This window comes from Rhinatrema bivittatum, chromosome 8 (genome assembly GCF_901001135.1).
Source record: "Rhinatrema bivittatum chromosome 8, aRhiBiv1.1, whole genome shotgun sequence".
Classification (NCBI taxonomy): domain Eukaryota; kingdom Metazoa; phylum Chordata; class Amphibia; order Gymnophiona; family Rhinatrematidae; genus Rhinatrema; species Rhinatrema bivittatum.
The window spans coordinates 225,173,740-225,189,614 of record NC_042622.1 but is presented as its reverse complement, the minus strand read 5'-3'; the positions used below and the strand labels follow the sequence as shown (position 1 = coordinate 225,189,614).

Genomic DNA, 15,875 nt, shown 5'->3' with positions numbered 1-15,875 from the left:
GAGTATAGTGTGCTCCTGATAGCAGTTGGAGACGGAGTCAGATTTCAATCTGACGTCAGCACTATATATACCCGTGCACGAGGCTTTGCTCTCCAGTTTTTTCCATCTCCATAGCAGTTCGGGACTTCACACACGCTTGCACAGCGTTAGAAAACCAAACTCCAAATTTAAAGAAAAAACAAAGAAAACCTTACCTCCAAAATTTATTTATTTATTTATTTAACAGTTTTTTATACCGACCTTCATAGTAGATAACCATATCGGATCGGTTTACATTTTAACAAGGGAAAACTAAGGTAACAATTCTGGTTAATAATAGATAACAAAGGAAAAAGGAATAAGTCAAAGTTACAATCAACAAGGAATGGAAAAAACTTGGAGGCTTGAAGACAAGCTGGAAGGAAGATAAAGGCAGGTAGAATAAATATAACGTGATACGAATAAATTAACGGGTTAGAGCATATGCTTTAACCTGGAGGTGCCAGTGTCCATTGTTCAGGAGGAAGTGTGTCAAAAGACCTTGTAAGAAGTGTGGCTCAAACTAGTGATTATCCGGTGGATCTGGGAAGGCTTGGTGAAAGAGCCACGTCTTTAGTCTTTTTCTGAAGGTTAAGAGGCAGGGTTCCAATCTGAGATTTGCTGGGATGTTATTCCAGATAGATGGGCCTGCTATTGAAAAAGCTCTGTCTTTGGTCGTAGCGAGGCGTGTGGCTTTAGTCGGGGGAAATTTCAGAGTGCCTTTGTGGATATCTCTCGTTGGTCTGTTAGAGGAGTGGAGTTTGAAAGGGATTTCCAGGTCGAGTTGGAGTTGCTGATGAATGGTTTTATGTATTAGGGTAATAGATTTGTACAGGATTCTGAAATTTACTGGTAACCAATGTAGATTTCTGAGGATGGGTGAGATGTGTTCACCGCGGCTGGTGTTGGTCAGCAGTCTCGCTGCCGCATTTTGTAACATCTGCAGTGGTTTGGTGGTGGATTTGGGGAGGCCTAGAAAGAGGGCACTGCAGTAATCTATTTTGGCGAACAGAAGAGCCTGGAGGACAGTCCTGAAGTCTTGAAAAAATAGGAGTGGTCTTAGTCATTTCAAAACCTGTAGTCTGAAGAAGCTGTCTTTGGTAGTTGTGTTGACCATTTTTTTAAGGTTTAGACGATTGTCTATTATTGCCCCAAGGTCTCTAACGTGCGTACAGGTGAAGTGAGCATTGTGTGGTGAAGTTGGAGGAAGATTGTTTTCATTGGAAGAGATGAGGAGAAGCTCTGTCTTTGAGGCATTGAGGACCAAGTTTAAGCTGTTGAGTAGATTAGTAATGGATAGAAGGCAGCTTCTATCCATTACTAAAAAAATGAGCCCCGTACTCCTGCGGTGATACCTAAGGGTCCCTCCCCCAGTCAAGATTTCCTGAGGTGATTTCCGAGATCCCTCAGAAGTAAGCCTCGGTCCCGGCGTGGACTTAGCCCCCGGGAAAGGGAGCGGCTGAGAGGCAGCCTCGGTCTGGTAGCCGATCCGGCTTGGACTTAGCCCCTGAAAAGGGAGCGGCTGAGAGGCAGCGGGTGCAGAACCGAGCGCGGCGGTGAAGGTAATTCCCTCTCCCCTTGCAGCCGGAGACCGCCCGGCAGAGGACCGGAAAGCACTGAGACAAGGTAAGGTAGAAAACTTCTCTAAGTCTCCGGTCTCCAAGGCTCGGACAGCCGCACAGATTGTCCCTCCGGCGTCTGTACATTCGCGTTCAGCAGCCCCATCCGGGCTAGATCCCAATCCGGCAAGAAGGTCCTCCCATGTGGAGACCCCCTGGGGGGGCTGCCATCTTACCACGTGGTCGCCGGCGCCTTCCCCCCCCCCCCAATCGCCTCATCGTCCGCACAACTGAGCTGTGCACACAGCGGCCAGCCAGGCGCACAAAGTATTTGTGCGCATAGCAGCGCGTGCATCTACGCTGTGTGCACAGCGACGTGCACATCGGGGTCGGGCGCACAACAGCTCGCCCAGGGGTGCCAAGCGCACAACTAGGTCCGCACGCTCAGTCAAGCGTGCGTCTTCCGTTCCTACGCGCACAACATAGGCGCACCCGGAACACATAACCAGGCCTCCCGGCACGCACACCTGTACAGGATACAATCGCAAATCATGGCACCGCTGTCCAAGACAGCTAAAGCTACAGTCCTCTGCCCGGCATGCCACCTGAGAGAGGCGCAGCCCGAGGTGACCTCCACCCTGTGCCTGCTATGCGAAAAAGCTCGGGGGAAGCCGAGACAAGGTCCCCCTCAGCCTGTAGAGGACTCCGTATCCACTAGCGAGAGTACCCAGGACCTCTCTATTCCCGTCTCGGCCCCTCCATAGTGGGGGCCCTCAGAGAGCGCCGTCGGACCCAATGCAGTCCCAGGCAACTTCACCTGGGCGGGATTATTCGCTGAGCTGCAATCCTACATCCACACACAGACAGGGTCACCAGCGGCACTACCACAACCACCGCCAGTGGTCCAGAACCTCCCAGGCCCCTCCCGGCCTCCACCAGATGAGCCTCCCATGGACAAATACCTCCCCTTAGGGGACACAGATGACTCGGAGGAGGAATAAGAACCCCTGAAAGAGGGGGAACTCCCTCCAGGAACGGAACCGTATTGCACCATGATGTGCTTCTTCCCAAAAGACGAATTATCAGATCTCGTAGCCACGAGTCTGAAGGCATTGGCCATCCCGGACACATGCAACACAGCAGAGTCCAAGGCGAGCCCCTTCCTGGCCGGGTTCTGCCAGACCTCACGCCATTTCCCTATGCTACAGGCTGTACAACAACTGATCGACTTGGAATGGGACGCTCCAGAGGCCACTTTTAAGGGAGGTTGAGCCCTAGAAGCTCTCTACCCCTTGGACCCCGCAACAAAGGAACTCCTGAGGTTTCCCAAGGTCGACGCCCTGGTCTGCGCCACCACAAAGCGCACTACCATACCAGTCAAGGGAGGAGCTTCACTCAAGGATGCCAATGACAGACGGCAGGAATCCATCTTCAAGCAGTCTTACAATGTATATGACCTTACAGATCACTGCCTGCTGCGCCATGGTATCACGCGCCTGCCTGGCTATGGCCAGGGATGCAACTACGCCAATAGAGGCATTAGACCCAGCAAGTCCCCAGTACCCCGTCTACCGGAGGACAGGAACAAGAGGAACCAACACTCCTCTCCCCGGGCACCCAAGGGCAGAGGATCCTAGCATTAAAGACCATACAAAAACACTTACCAAGCCCCCTGCCCTGCCGGCAAGGGGCAGTCCTTTCGGAACAGACACAACAAAAGAGGAGCCGGCTTGGGACCAGGCCCCAGCCGCAACATGCAATGAGAATCAGCAGACCCATCTACAGAAAGAGATCATAGGGGGCAGACTTGCCCTATTCTACCAAAGATGGGTCGAAATAATGTCAGACAATTAGGTCCTATCCATCATTCGAGAGGGATACTACCTGGACTTCCACAGCATTCCCCCGGACAAGTTTGTGATTTCTCCGTGCCATGACCCCTCCAAGAGGAAGGCAGTGGAAACTACACTATCAAAACTTCTCGCCCTAAAGGCAATAACACCAGTGCCCATGCACCAACAAAATTCTGGGCACTATTCCATCTATTTTATCGTGCCCAAGAAAGAGGAAACATTCTGGCCCATACTGGACCTCAAGACCGTCAATCGCTACCTGAAGGTACCCCGCTTCTGCATGGAAACCCTGCGTTCGGTCATAAAGGCAGTACAATTGGGAGAATTCCTGACCTCCCTGGATCTGTCAGAAGCCTATCTCCACATACCGATCCATCGCCTCCATCAGCGTTTCCTACGCTTTGCAATATTGGGCCATCACTACCAGTTCCAGGCCCTACTGTTCAAGCTACCTCGGCTCCCCAAACGTTCACCAAGATCATGGTGGTAGTAGCGGCGACACTGAGGAAAGAAGGGATCCTCATGCACCCATACCTGGACGATTGGCCGATCAGAGCAAAATCGCCAGAGGAAAGCCATCAAGCAACCACCAGAGTCATGGAACTACTGCAGAACCTCGGGTGGATTGTCAACACACCCAAGAGCCACCTGCAGCCCTCCCAATCCCTAGAGTACCTGGGAGTCCGGTTCGACACCAAATGGAACAAAGTCATCCTTCTCCCTACAAGGAGAAGGAGATTGATGGAACAACTATGAGCATTGTTGAACTCCACTCTCCCCACGGCATGGGACTATCTCCAAGTCCTCGGACTCATGGCATCAACCATAGAAGTCGTCCCGTGGGCAAGGGCCCACATGCGGCCCCTACAACATTCCCTACTGTCACAGTGGAACCCGATGTCTCAGAACTATTCCGCCCCCCTCCAGCTACCGGCGAAGATTCGGAACCTACTACAATGGTGGCTACAAGAAGACCATCTGAGCGAGGGAACAAGCCTATCCCCACCGGAATAGACCTTGCTCACCACGGATGCGAGCCTGCGGGGTTGGGGAGCCCACTGCCAGGAGCTAACGGCTCAAGGGCAATGGGACAAAGAAGAGTCGGCATGGAACATAAACCAACTGGAAGCCCGAGCAGTCAGACTAGCCTGCCTACGGTTCAGCCACAGACTCCGGAGCAAATCAGTCAAAGTCATGTTGGACAACACCACAACAGTGGCCTATTTCAACCGCCAGGGGGGAACCAGAAGCCAGCAGGTGTCCCTGGAAATAGAGCCCCTAATGACATGGGCAGAATCAAACCTACAGGGGATATCAGCCGCCCACATCGTGGGAAAAGACAACGTCACTGCAGACTACTTCAGCAGAGAGAGTCTGGATCCAGGAGAATGGACACTGCCTACAGCAGCCTTCCAGCAGATAGTAAACCACTGAGGAACCCCAGCCATGGATCTTCTGGCAACCGGGTCCAACACCCGGGTTCCGAAGTTCTTCAGCCGAAGACGGGAACCACTGTCCCAGGGAATCGATGCCCTCATCCAGACCTGGCCACAGGAGGACCTACTGTACGCCTTCCCTCCATGGCCACTACTGGGCGGAATCATCCGCAAGATAGAACACCACAGAGGGCTGGTACCTCTAGTGGCCCCGGACTGGCCAAGAAGACCATGGTAAGCAGACATGCGAAGACTTCTGGTGGGAAACCCTCTATGCCTACTTCCACACAGGGATCTACTCCAGCAAGGACTGATCCTCCACGAAGACCCAATGAGATTGTCGCTTACGGTCTGGCCATTGAGAGGTCTCATCTGAAAAAGAGTGGATACTCAGGATTGACACACTGCTCCGAGTGCGCAAGCTCTCCACCTCCTTAACATATATACGAGTATGGAGAATATTCGAAGCCTGGTGTGAGGACCCCATGATCCTGGAATTTCTGCAGGACAGCGTGAACAAAGGGTTGTCCCTCAACTCCATCAAGGTACAACTGGCTGCTCTGGCCAGCTTCAGACCCAGGGTGGACGGCACCAGCCTAGCAGTCCACCCAGATGACTCCCGCTTCTTAAAAGGGGTCAAGGACATTCGGCCACCCCTAAGGTGGCCGATACCCCTATGGAATCTCAATCTAGTGTTAGACTTCCTAGCGGGAGCTTCGTTCAGACCAACTTGTGGTATGTCCATACAGCTCCTGACCTTGAAGAAGGAATTACTGAAGAGGATGTTGGGGAGGTACCCGTAATGGAGAAGGTTTTCATGGGTAATGATTCAGATGAACTGAATCAAATCAAGGTGAACCTAGAAGATGTGGTAGGCCTGATTTACAAACTGAAGAGTAGTAAATCACCTGGACTGGATGGTATAAAAATTTGTAACCTATCATTAAAATCATCCATTGTACCTGAAGACTGGAGGATAGCAAATGTAACCCCAATATTTAAAAAGGGCTCCAGGGGCAATCCGGGAAACTACAGACCGGTTAGCCTGACTTCAGTGCCAGGAAAAATAGTGGAAAGTGTTCTAAACATCAAAATCACAGAACATATAGAAAGACATGGTTTAATGGAACAAAGTCAGCATGGCTTTATCCAGGGCAAGTCTTGCCTCACAAATCTGCTTCACTTTTTTGAAGGAGTTAATAAACATATGGATAAAGGTGAACCGGTAGAAAGTAGTATACTTGGATTTTCAGAAGGCGTTTGACAAAGTTCCTCATGAGAGGCTTCTAGGAAAAGTAAAAAGTCATGGGATAGGTGGCAATGTCCTTTCGTGGATTGCAAACTGGCTAAAAGACAGGAAACAGAAAGTAGGATTAAAAGGACAATCAGAGGAAGGGAGTGGACAGTGGAGTGCCTCAGGGATCTGTATTGGGACCCTTACTTTTCAATATATTTATAAATGATCTGGAAAGAAATACGACGAGTGAGATAAATTTGCAGATGACACAAAATTGTTCAGAGTAGTTAAATCACAAGCAGATTGTGATAAATTGCAGGAAGACCTTGTGAGACTGGAAAATGGGCATCCAAATGACAGATGAAATTTAATGTGGATAAGGTTTAAGGTTTAAGGTTTATTTGTGCTTATATACCGTTGTCTCGGCGTAACCTTCACAGCGGTTAACATAGTAATAAAATACAATAAAAGAAAATTACAATAATAATAATATAATATTATTAATAATATAATATAATAATAATTAATAATAGAAGGTAAAATTTAACAAGTAGGAATAAAAGATATCTTAATAAAATAATGTGTGAAGCCATAAATATTAAACCAATAAATACTAAAAACATAAAACATGCTTTAAGTATTGAGGTTAATAAAAGTCAGAGCCACCTGTGATTGTGCAGTTACATTGTTGCCTATTTCCTATCTTCATTATATGCCACATAGAATAGCCAAGTTTTAAGTTCTGCTTTAAACTTATTTTTTTCTTGCTGCATTCTTAGTTGTATTGGTAGTTAATTCCATAGCTTTGTTCCCGCGATAGACAATGCCCTTTCTCGAATATGGCTAATAATAATAAATGCAAGGTGATGCATATAGGGAAAAATAACCCATGCTATAATTACACAATGTTGGATTCCATATTAGGTGCTACAACCCAAGAAAGAGATCTAGGCGTCATAGTGGATAACACATTGAAATCGTCGGTTCAGTGTGCTGCGTCAGACAAAAAAGCAAACAGAATGTTGGGAATTATTAGAAAGAGAATGGTGAATAAAACGGAAAATGTCATAATGCCTCTGTATCGCTCCATGGTGAGACCGCACCTTGAATACTGTGTACAATTCTGGTCGCCGCATCTCAAAAAAGATATAATTGCAATGGAGAAGGTACAGAGAAGGGCTACCAAAATGATAAGGGGAATGGAACAGCTCCCCTATGAGGAAAGACTAAAGAGGTTAGGACTTTTCAGCTTGGAGAAGAGACGACTGAGGGGGGATATGATAGAGGTGTTTAAAATCATGAGAGGTCTAGAACGGGTAGATGTGAATCGGTTATTTACTCTTTCAGATAGTAGAAAGATTAGGGGGCACTCCATGAAGTTAGCATGGGGCACATTTAAAACTAATCGGAGAAAGTTCTTTTTTACTCAACGCACAATTAAACTCTGGAATTTGTTGCCAGAGGATGTGGTTAGTGCAGTTAGTATAGCTGTGTTTAAAAAAGGATTGGATAAGCTCTTGGAGGAGAAGTCCATTACCTGCAATTAAGTTCACTTAGAGAATAGCCACTGCCATTAGCAATGGTAACATGGAATAGACTTAGTTTTTGGGTACTTGCCAGGTTCTTATGGCCTGGATTGGCCACTGTTGGAAACAGGATGCTGGGCTTGATGGACCCTTGGTCTGACCCAGTATGGCATTTTCTTATGTTCTTTCTTATGTTCTTATTCAAAATGGCGCCGATAGCCTTTGCCCTTACTATGTCACAGGGGCTACTGGTGCCATTGGTCAGCCCCTGTCACATGGTAGGAGCACAAGATGGCGCCGGCCATCCAGTGCTACTACCATGTGACAGGGTCTGGCCAATGGCACGGATACCCTATCACATGGTAAGGGCAAAGGGCCATCAGCGCCATTTTGATTAGTGGCAGCCGACGACCCGGGAGCGGGAGATCGCTCCAGGGACCCCCACTGGACCACCAGGTACCTGTAAAATGTTTTTTGGGGGGTCGGGAGGGTGGGGGAAGCTAAGGGATTAGTTTTAAAGGGTCGGGGTGGGTTTAGGGGTTATTTTTGTGTGCCGTTTTTCCCGCCCTCCCCCAAAATGATAAGAGAACCCCCGCAATCAATATTGTGGGGTTTTCCTATCGTTTTGGGGGAGCCCCCGATTTCTGACGATTTTGAAAATATCATCCGATATTTTCAATTGTCCGAAGCCCGATTCACATCCCTAATATCCATAATTGCTTTTCGAGGAGAAAACTGGAGAGCAAAGCCTCATGCACCGGGTATATGTAGTGCTGATGTCAGATTGAAATCTGACTCCTTCTCCAACTGCTATCAGGAGCACACTACACCCATCTGTCTACACTAAGGAAAATGAAATTATCAGGAAAGTAATTTCTACATTTTCTGTAAATGTTTTATTGACTACACAAGAGCCACTTTCAATTCCAGATCCAGAACTCCTTTTGTTTTGCTGGAATATCTGGGTGTGTACTGTCTCTGATGGTGCTCTCTGAGCCAGTACTACGGTGCTGTTTCACAGTGAGACTCATTGTCTGCTCCATAAGGAAATTCCTTGATGGATCCAGTCCATGATGGATCTCTGTAATTGAGTTCTTTGTCTTGAGGAAGACCTGTGATATGGCTCTGTGACAGAGCTGCCTGTCAACTTTGGGTGGAGCTCCTGGAAGTAATCTCAGAAAACCTCTTGATGGGGCTTCTTAACAGGGTGCATAATGAGGTCTTTGAAATATCTTTATATTAGAATTGCATCTCTGTAGCACAGACAGATCATCATAACACATTTGTCCATTTATTCTTTTTTATCAGTCAGAGCTTTGCCTGTTGCCCCGATCCTTTCCCTGTATATTGAAACAGAATTTCCTAATGCAGACTGTATCTCTGATAGCATGCCAGTGAAGAAGAGAGAGCGGGTGCTAAAATCAAGGGAGACCCCAGTGTGATGCATGAGCTCATCCAGTCGTTGGCACGGTGAGCAAGTGTGTGTGGATCTTCTAACTTCCAATCTTTTCCTCTACTTCACATGGAGCAGTGTTCCAAGACCTAATCATTGTTTAGCTGTGTCCATGACAGCATTCTCAAAATGTGTTAATATGTGCATTACATTTACTAAGGGGCGGATTTTAAAAGAGTTATGCACGTAATATACGCACATACCCCTTTTAAAAGCCTCCTGTGCGCGCCGAGCCTATTTTGCATAGGCTCGGTGACTTGCACAAGCCCTGGGATGCGCGTATGTCCCAGGGTTTGAAAAAATGGGTGGGGAGTGGGCGGGCCGGGGCCAAGCCTCCAGGTACAGTGGCCATTTGCCGCTGTGCCCGGGATTGCGGGCCGGCCGTTGCTGCCGCGCGCAACTTACGCCTGCCCAGAGGCAGGCGCAACTTTAAAATTAAAGGTAAGGGGGGGGGTTTGTTTAAGTAGGGCTGGGGGCGGGTTAGGTAGGGGAAGGGAGGGGAAGGTGGGGGTGGGGCGGAAGGAAAGTTCCCTCCGAGGCTGCTCCGATTTCTGAGTGGCCTCGGAGGGAACGGAGGAAGGCTGCGTGGCTCGGCGCACGCAAATTGCACAATTGTGCACCCCGACCCTGGATTTTATAACATGCGCGCGACTGCGCGCTCATGTTATAAAATCGGGCGTAGATTTTAAAATCTGGCCCTATATGATTACAGTATGAGATGATCAGCCAGGATCCTATGTCCCTGGTATTTTTGCAAAGCATTGGGTATTCAGCTTCAATTCTCAGGAGATGTCAGCTTTCAGAAATGGCTTGAGACCTCACTCACAGCTGTGTTTGTGCTGCAGGAGCTCGGAACTGAGGGGTCGTATCCAGGCACTCCTGACAGCAATGGAGAAGTCTGTGAAAAACAGCAATTTTCAGAAGCTCCAGTCCATCCAGATCACTTCGGACTTCTTTAGAGCTCGCAGGTATCATGTGGACATCTGCAACACTGTATGGAGGAGGGAGGCTTTGGTGAAAGGATTCATGGTCAAGTTAGGACAGAGGGTGCTGAACCCCCCTCCAGGACGGTGCACTAGGGTGAGAGGTGAAACCTCTATAGTTTGGGTGAGTTAGAACTCCTTAGATACAATGAGTGTAACTGAATATACTTCTTGTTGATCTGCAGTGACTTGGTTTTTGCCTACAAGAATTCTAAGAAGAAATATAAAGACCAGGTGGAGAAAATGCAGGCCCAAATGGCTTCAATGTCTGAGAGGCACAGAAGACAAGTCCACAGCTTAAAGCAAACCATAGGGAGCCTGGAGAAGTGTCGGGCAGCAAAGATCCCTGGAGAAACATCATTATAAGATTATCCTACAGAGATCTGAGGAGCCTCAGGCAGCATGAGGTTATCATACAGAAAGTGGAAGAGCCTCAGGCAATGTTAGGCTATCAAAAAGAGACTAGAGGTGCCTTAGGCAGTGTGAGGTTATCACAAAGAGACTGGAGGAGCTTCAGGCATGGCGAGGCTATCATACAAAGTCTGGAGGAGATCTGCACAGCTTGTGCTTCCAGTGACAAATCACTAGGAGTTTCATGCACTGGGACCAGATTCCTTAAATAAAATTGATAAAGAAGTAACACCTGGGAGTAGAAATGTGGGAAGGAGCCATGTGCTCAAGGTTGTCCCAAGGGGTGGGAAAGCAGGGCAACTTGCACTGGGCACCAAACAGGGGTGGGAGAGGGTGCCCTGCTATCCTTTCAAGTCAGTCTCAGAGTCTGCAAACATGCAAGTCCAAATGGAAAGGTTGGGGCGCCAAAAGTAAACCTGGCTCTGGGTGTCGTTTTATCCGAATGACAAGACTGTTCCTGTGGGTGCAGTACGGATGTGTTACAGAAGAGGGCACCAGGGCACTAATCTTTAACTAATAGCCCAGTCCATAGTACATATTTTGCAGGGATATCATTATCCAAAATATAAACAGGCTGATACAATAAAGCCGCGGGGAAAACGGGTGCTGTGTTGAGCGCCCGCTTTCCTAACGCGCGGCCAGCCACCCCTCCTGGGCGCACAATAGAATATTTAAATAAGGGGTTGCGCTGCTGTGCACCCCTAGCATCTCCTTGGCAGCGGGCACCCAGGAGAGGTGGCTGTCAGGTGGTTCTCAGGGGTTAGGAAAACAGACGCTCAATTTTACGAGCATCCATTTTCCTAACCTGTGCACAGCCAGGAGATGGCAGTTCTTTTTCACTCAACGCACAATAAAGCTCTGGAATTTGTTGCCAGAGGATGTGGTTAGTGCAGTTAGTGTAGCTGGGTTCAAAAAAGGTTTGGATAAGTTCTTGGAGGAGAAGTCCATTAATGGCTATTAATCAATTATACTTAGGGAATAGCCACTGCTATTAATTGCATCAGTATCATGGGTTCTTCTTAGTGTTTGGGTAATTGCCAGGTTCTTATGGCCTGGATTGGCCACTGTTGGAAACAGGATGCTGGGCTTGATGGACCCTTGGTCTGACCCAGCATGGCAATTTCTTATGTTCTTATGATGCTCGTTAACTGAGCATCCCTTTCCCTAACCTGACCACCGGCATACTTTTTAAAATGTTTTAAAAAACCTTTGGTCCCTCCGACTTAATATCCCCACATTATTAAGTTGGAGGATGTAGAGAAAAGCAGTATTTCTTAGCATGTAGACAGATGGACTCAGGACTAGTGGGTTATGCTCCCCTGCCAGCAGATGGAGACGGAGCAAGCTGATGTCACAGTATATATACTCCTGCAGTGACCCCACCCTGCCAGTATCCTCTGTCTCCAGCAGATGGTAGACATGCATCTGTCTATGGTGTTTGCTGTGAATTTGGAAAGGAGAATTTTATATTGAGATACGAAAGCCCCACTCTCATGCGGTAATGCCTAAAGGTCCCTCCCCCAGTTGAGAATTCCTGAGATGATTTCCGTGGTCCCTTAGAAATGTGCCTTGGTCTGGTAACCGGTTCCTGGCATGGTCTTAGCTGCTTGCATAGCTGAAAGGATGTGAGTGCAGAAGGCCCAGCGAGGCGGTGATGGCAGATGCCCTCTTTCTCCACAGCTAGAGACCATCTCTGTACTCAGCTGGTAAGCGCTGAGCTCTGGTAAGTTATTAAAAAAAAAAAAAAAAAGGAAGAATTTTTACCTACAGAGACAGTTAGGGGGTTTTAGGCCTTCCTTCAGTCTCTGTGCTTGGTGGGCCGTCCCAACATCGTTCACACTCCTGTTTGGGATAGGGGAACTGGGCAGTCTGGCGGGAGGGCTAGGCCTCATGATAGGCTTTTCTCAGTATGCTGTGTGGCAGGCCGTGGTGGCATTTTCGTGTGCACTTGTGCGTGCTTTACTGCTCTCAACAAGATGGTGTACACAGTGGGGGTAATTTTCAAAGGAGTTACGTGCATAAATGTAACTACTATTGTAGCAATTTCCAAAAGCCATTTACTCACGTAAAGTGCACTTATGCGAATAAATCCTATGGACGATTCAATGGCATATATTGTAGCAATTTTCAAAAGCCCACTTATTCGAGTAAAGTGCATTTACACGCGAAAAACCCAGTTTTACGCATGTAAATGTTTTTTAAAATCAGACCCAGTGTGTTGTGGAGCGTGCCCTCAGGCCCGGTTAGGAGCATGGAGGCACGGTTCCATCTAAGGTAGGATGTGAGCCCTTGGGCCACGGCACTGCTCAGGGAGGAGCCCCAAAACACACCGCGGGAGGTGAGCTGGTACGAGCACAGGTGGAGCAGGAGTGAAGACAAGGCGAGGATTATCCGGAACAGGAACTAGGCAGGCTCAGCCCTTCACTGGACCTACACGCACCAATGAGATCCAGCAACGCAATGCTGATCTTGAGAGTAGCCTTCCGGCCACTCAATAGCCCTTCCAGACCTGTTGCTAGGGAACGACGAGTGCATGAGGCCAGATGGAGGCTGAGGGCAGGAACATGAAGACTTGGATGAAGACTCAGGATACTCAGAGGATTCAGACATAGACTTGGATACTTAGACGCAGACTTGGATACTCAGGAGACTTGGACGAAGACTTGGCACTGGTAAACAAGAAGCCTTAGTACCTTTCTCTTTGTGTTGCCTGTCATATTAGAGCTTCTCAGCCCAACCTGGCTTCGAACCTGTGTCAGCGCTGTTCAGATACTCAGGGAGAGTTATCTTCCTCGGATTTTGCTAAGCCTGGATCCTCTCACTCTGATGATGTTCTGGTTGCAGATTTGTCTGGAAGTGCGCCAGATCTTGGTACTCACTCAACGCACAATTAAGCTCTGGAATTTGTTGCCAGAGGAAGTGGTTAGTGCAGTTAGTGTAGCTGGATTCAAAAAAGGTTTGAATAAGTTCTTGGAGGAGAAGTCCATTAACTGCTATTAATCAAGTTTACTTAGGGGCAGATTTTATAACCTGCGCGCATGGCCTACATTTGTGCGCGCTACCCGGCGCGGCCTCGGAGGGAACTTTCCTTCTGCTCCCCCCACCTTCCCCTCCCTTCCCCTATTTAACCCACCCCCCAGCCCTTCCTAAATCCCCCCCTACCTTTATTTCAGGAGTTATGCCTCTGGCAGGCGTAACTTGCGCCATCCCCTGGCACGACCGCTGTGCCTGAGGACTCGGGACCGCCCCCGAACTGCCACTCCGCCACCACTCCCTTCCCGCCCCTTTTTCAAAGCCCAGGGACATTTGTGCGTCCCGGGGCTTTTGCGCGTCACTGAGCCTATGCAAAATAGGCTCAGCGTGCGCAGGAGCAGGTTTTCGGGTTACGCGCGTAACCCTTTGAAAATCTGCCCCTTAGGGAATAGCCACTGCTATTAATTGCATCAGTAGCATGGGATCTTCTTAGTGTTTGGGTAATTGCCAGGTTCTTGTGGTCTGGTTTGATCTCTGTTGGAAACAGAATGCTGGGCTTGATGGACCCTTGGTCTGACCCAGCATGGTAATTTCTTATGTTCTTACTCCATTGACTTGCTCCTCCGCAGGAGATGGCAGTTCAGTTGGGCCCACTCCAGTACCTTCTGGGCTTGGTCTGGATCTGGCTGCTTTTTCTTGAGTGGAGTTTTTTAAAGGTTTACAAGCCTTTGTTCAGGCGCAGAACTCCACTTTGTCCACTCTAATCAGATCGGACTCTCAGCCGGTGGCCCCTCCCTCTTCTACTCCTACGGTTAAGTGCTGTGGCACGCCTCGGCTCGCCACGGGTATTCCCAGTGGGGTCCCGGATGGCATGGATGATGAGGCGGTTCCTGATTCCTTGGAAGATGGTGAAATTCCTCCTGGTTTAGAGCCGTGTCAAACCATGTTATGGTTCTTTCATAGAGATGAACTACCGGCCCTCATTTCCCAGACTTTGAAGATGCTGGGAGTGCCTGGGGTAGATTCTTTATCAGAGCCGAAAAAGAATTCCATTTTGGTTTCCTTACTTAAAGCCTCTTGCTTTTTTCTTTTTATAGATGCCATTCAAGAATTGATTGATCTTGAATGGGACACCCCTGTGGCAAATTTCAAAGGGGGTAGGGCACTGGAAGGCCTGTACCCTCTAGATCCAGCTGTGCGAGAGTGTTTGCATTTTCCAAAAGAAGATGCGCTTGTCTGTGCTGTTTCTAAACGGATGACTATCCCTGTGGTGAGATGAGCGGTCTTGAAGGATTTGCATGATAGGCGGATTGAATCTATCCTTAAGATGGTCTTTGACTAATGGCCTTGCAGATTGCTTCCTGTAAAGCTCTTGGGCGAGATGAGCAGCCTTGAAGAATGTGCATGATAGGCAGATTGAATCTATCCTTAAGATGGACTTTGACCAATGGCCTTGCAGATTACTTCCTGTTAAGCTCTTGTGGCGTGTTCTTGTCTGCTTCTCTCTCAGGAGGTTGATGATTCTAGGGTGAATTCCAGAGCAGTTATGGAACCCGCTGCCACCTTTTTGGCAGACACGGGCTGTGATTTGGTCCATTCCTCGGCCAGAGTAGAGGTTTCGGTAGTGGCAGCCAGACATCAGTTATGGTTGCAGAACTGGTCAGCTGACGCAGGCTCCAAGGCTAATCTTACAAAAATGCCCTTTAAAGACTCACTTTTGTTTGGGAGCGAGGTGGAAAAGCTGGTCAGCAAGTGGGGCGAATCTCCAGTTCTCCGGTTACCAGAGGATAAGAAGCAATTGCAGCTCCCTTTTCTATGAGGGATCGTCTCAGGGGTTCCAATCGTTTTTGTCCCTACAGAAACCCAACCTTTCAGGAACTCAGCCTTTTGGTGGGTCTCAGTCCTTTCATCCCCGAAAGTCCAAGAGAGGAGCAGGCTCATGTGGCAGACCATCCCAAGCTTCCCAATGAAGGTTTGCCGACCTACCTTTGGGAAGAAGAGATAGGGGGACGCCTATCTCTCTTTTATCAGAGGTGGGTCGTGATCATATCAGATCAATGGGTCCTGGAAGTGATACAGGAAGCATATGCGCTGGAGTTGTGCAGCATTATTCAGGACGTGTTTATAGTGTCCCTTGCCACTCACCGCAGAAGCTGCAGGTAGTGGAGTCTATGCTTCTGCGGCTCCTCCAGCTGAGGGCTGTGGTTTCTCAGGAAACTATGGGGTGCTATTCCATTTATTTTGTTGAACCCAAGAAGGAAGGTTCCTTTCGTCGCATTCTGGACCTCAAGACTGTCAACCATCATCTATGGGTGGCTCATTTTCGCATGAAAACTTTACGATCAGTGATAATGGCCGTACAATTGGGGGAGTTTCTGACCTCCCTGGATCTGTCCAAGGCTTACCTTCATATTCCCATCCATTTG

The 15,875-nt window shown here is 48.5% G+C and overlaps 1 protein-coding gene across 2 annotated transcripts in view; it reads left to right on the top strand.

Annotated features, from left to right (window-relative positions):
• The window catches only part of USHBP1 (USH1 protein network component harmonin binding protein 1), a 132,524-nt gene that overhangs the window by 66,993 nt on the left and 49,656 nt on the right, over nucleotides 1–15,875 (top strand). Inside the window, exons 13-15 of one of the 2 annotated variants that reach the window (XM_029613774.1) lie at nucleotides 9,017–9,099; nucleotides 9,928–10,050; nucleotides 10,251–11,230. In XM_029613774.1, the coding sequence (XP_029469634.1) occupies nucleotides 9,017–9,099; nucleotides 9,928–10,050; nucleotides 10,251–10,431 (387 nt within the window). In that variant the 3' untranslated portion in view covers nucleotides 10,432–11,230. Of the gene's footprint in view, nucleotides 1–9,016; nucleotides 9,100–9,927; nucleotides 10,051–10,250; nucleotides 11,231–15,875 lie in introns of those variants that run through there. The other variant, XM_029613775.1, reaches the window with a different exon arrangement.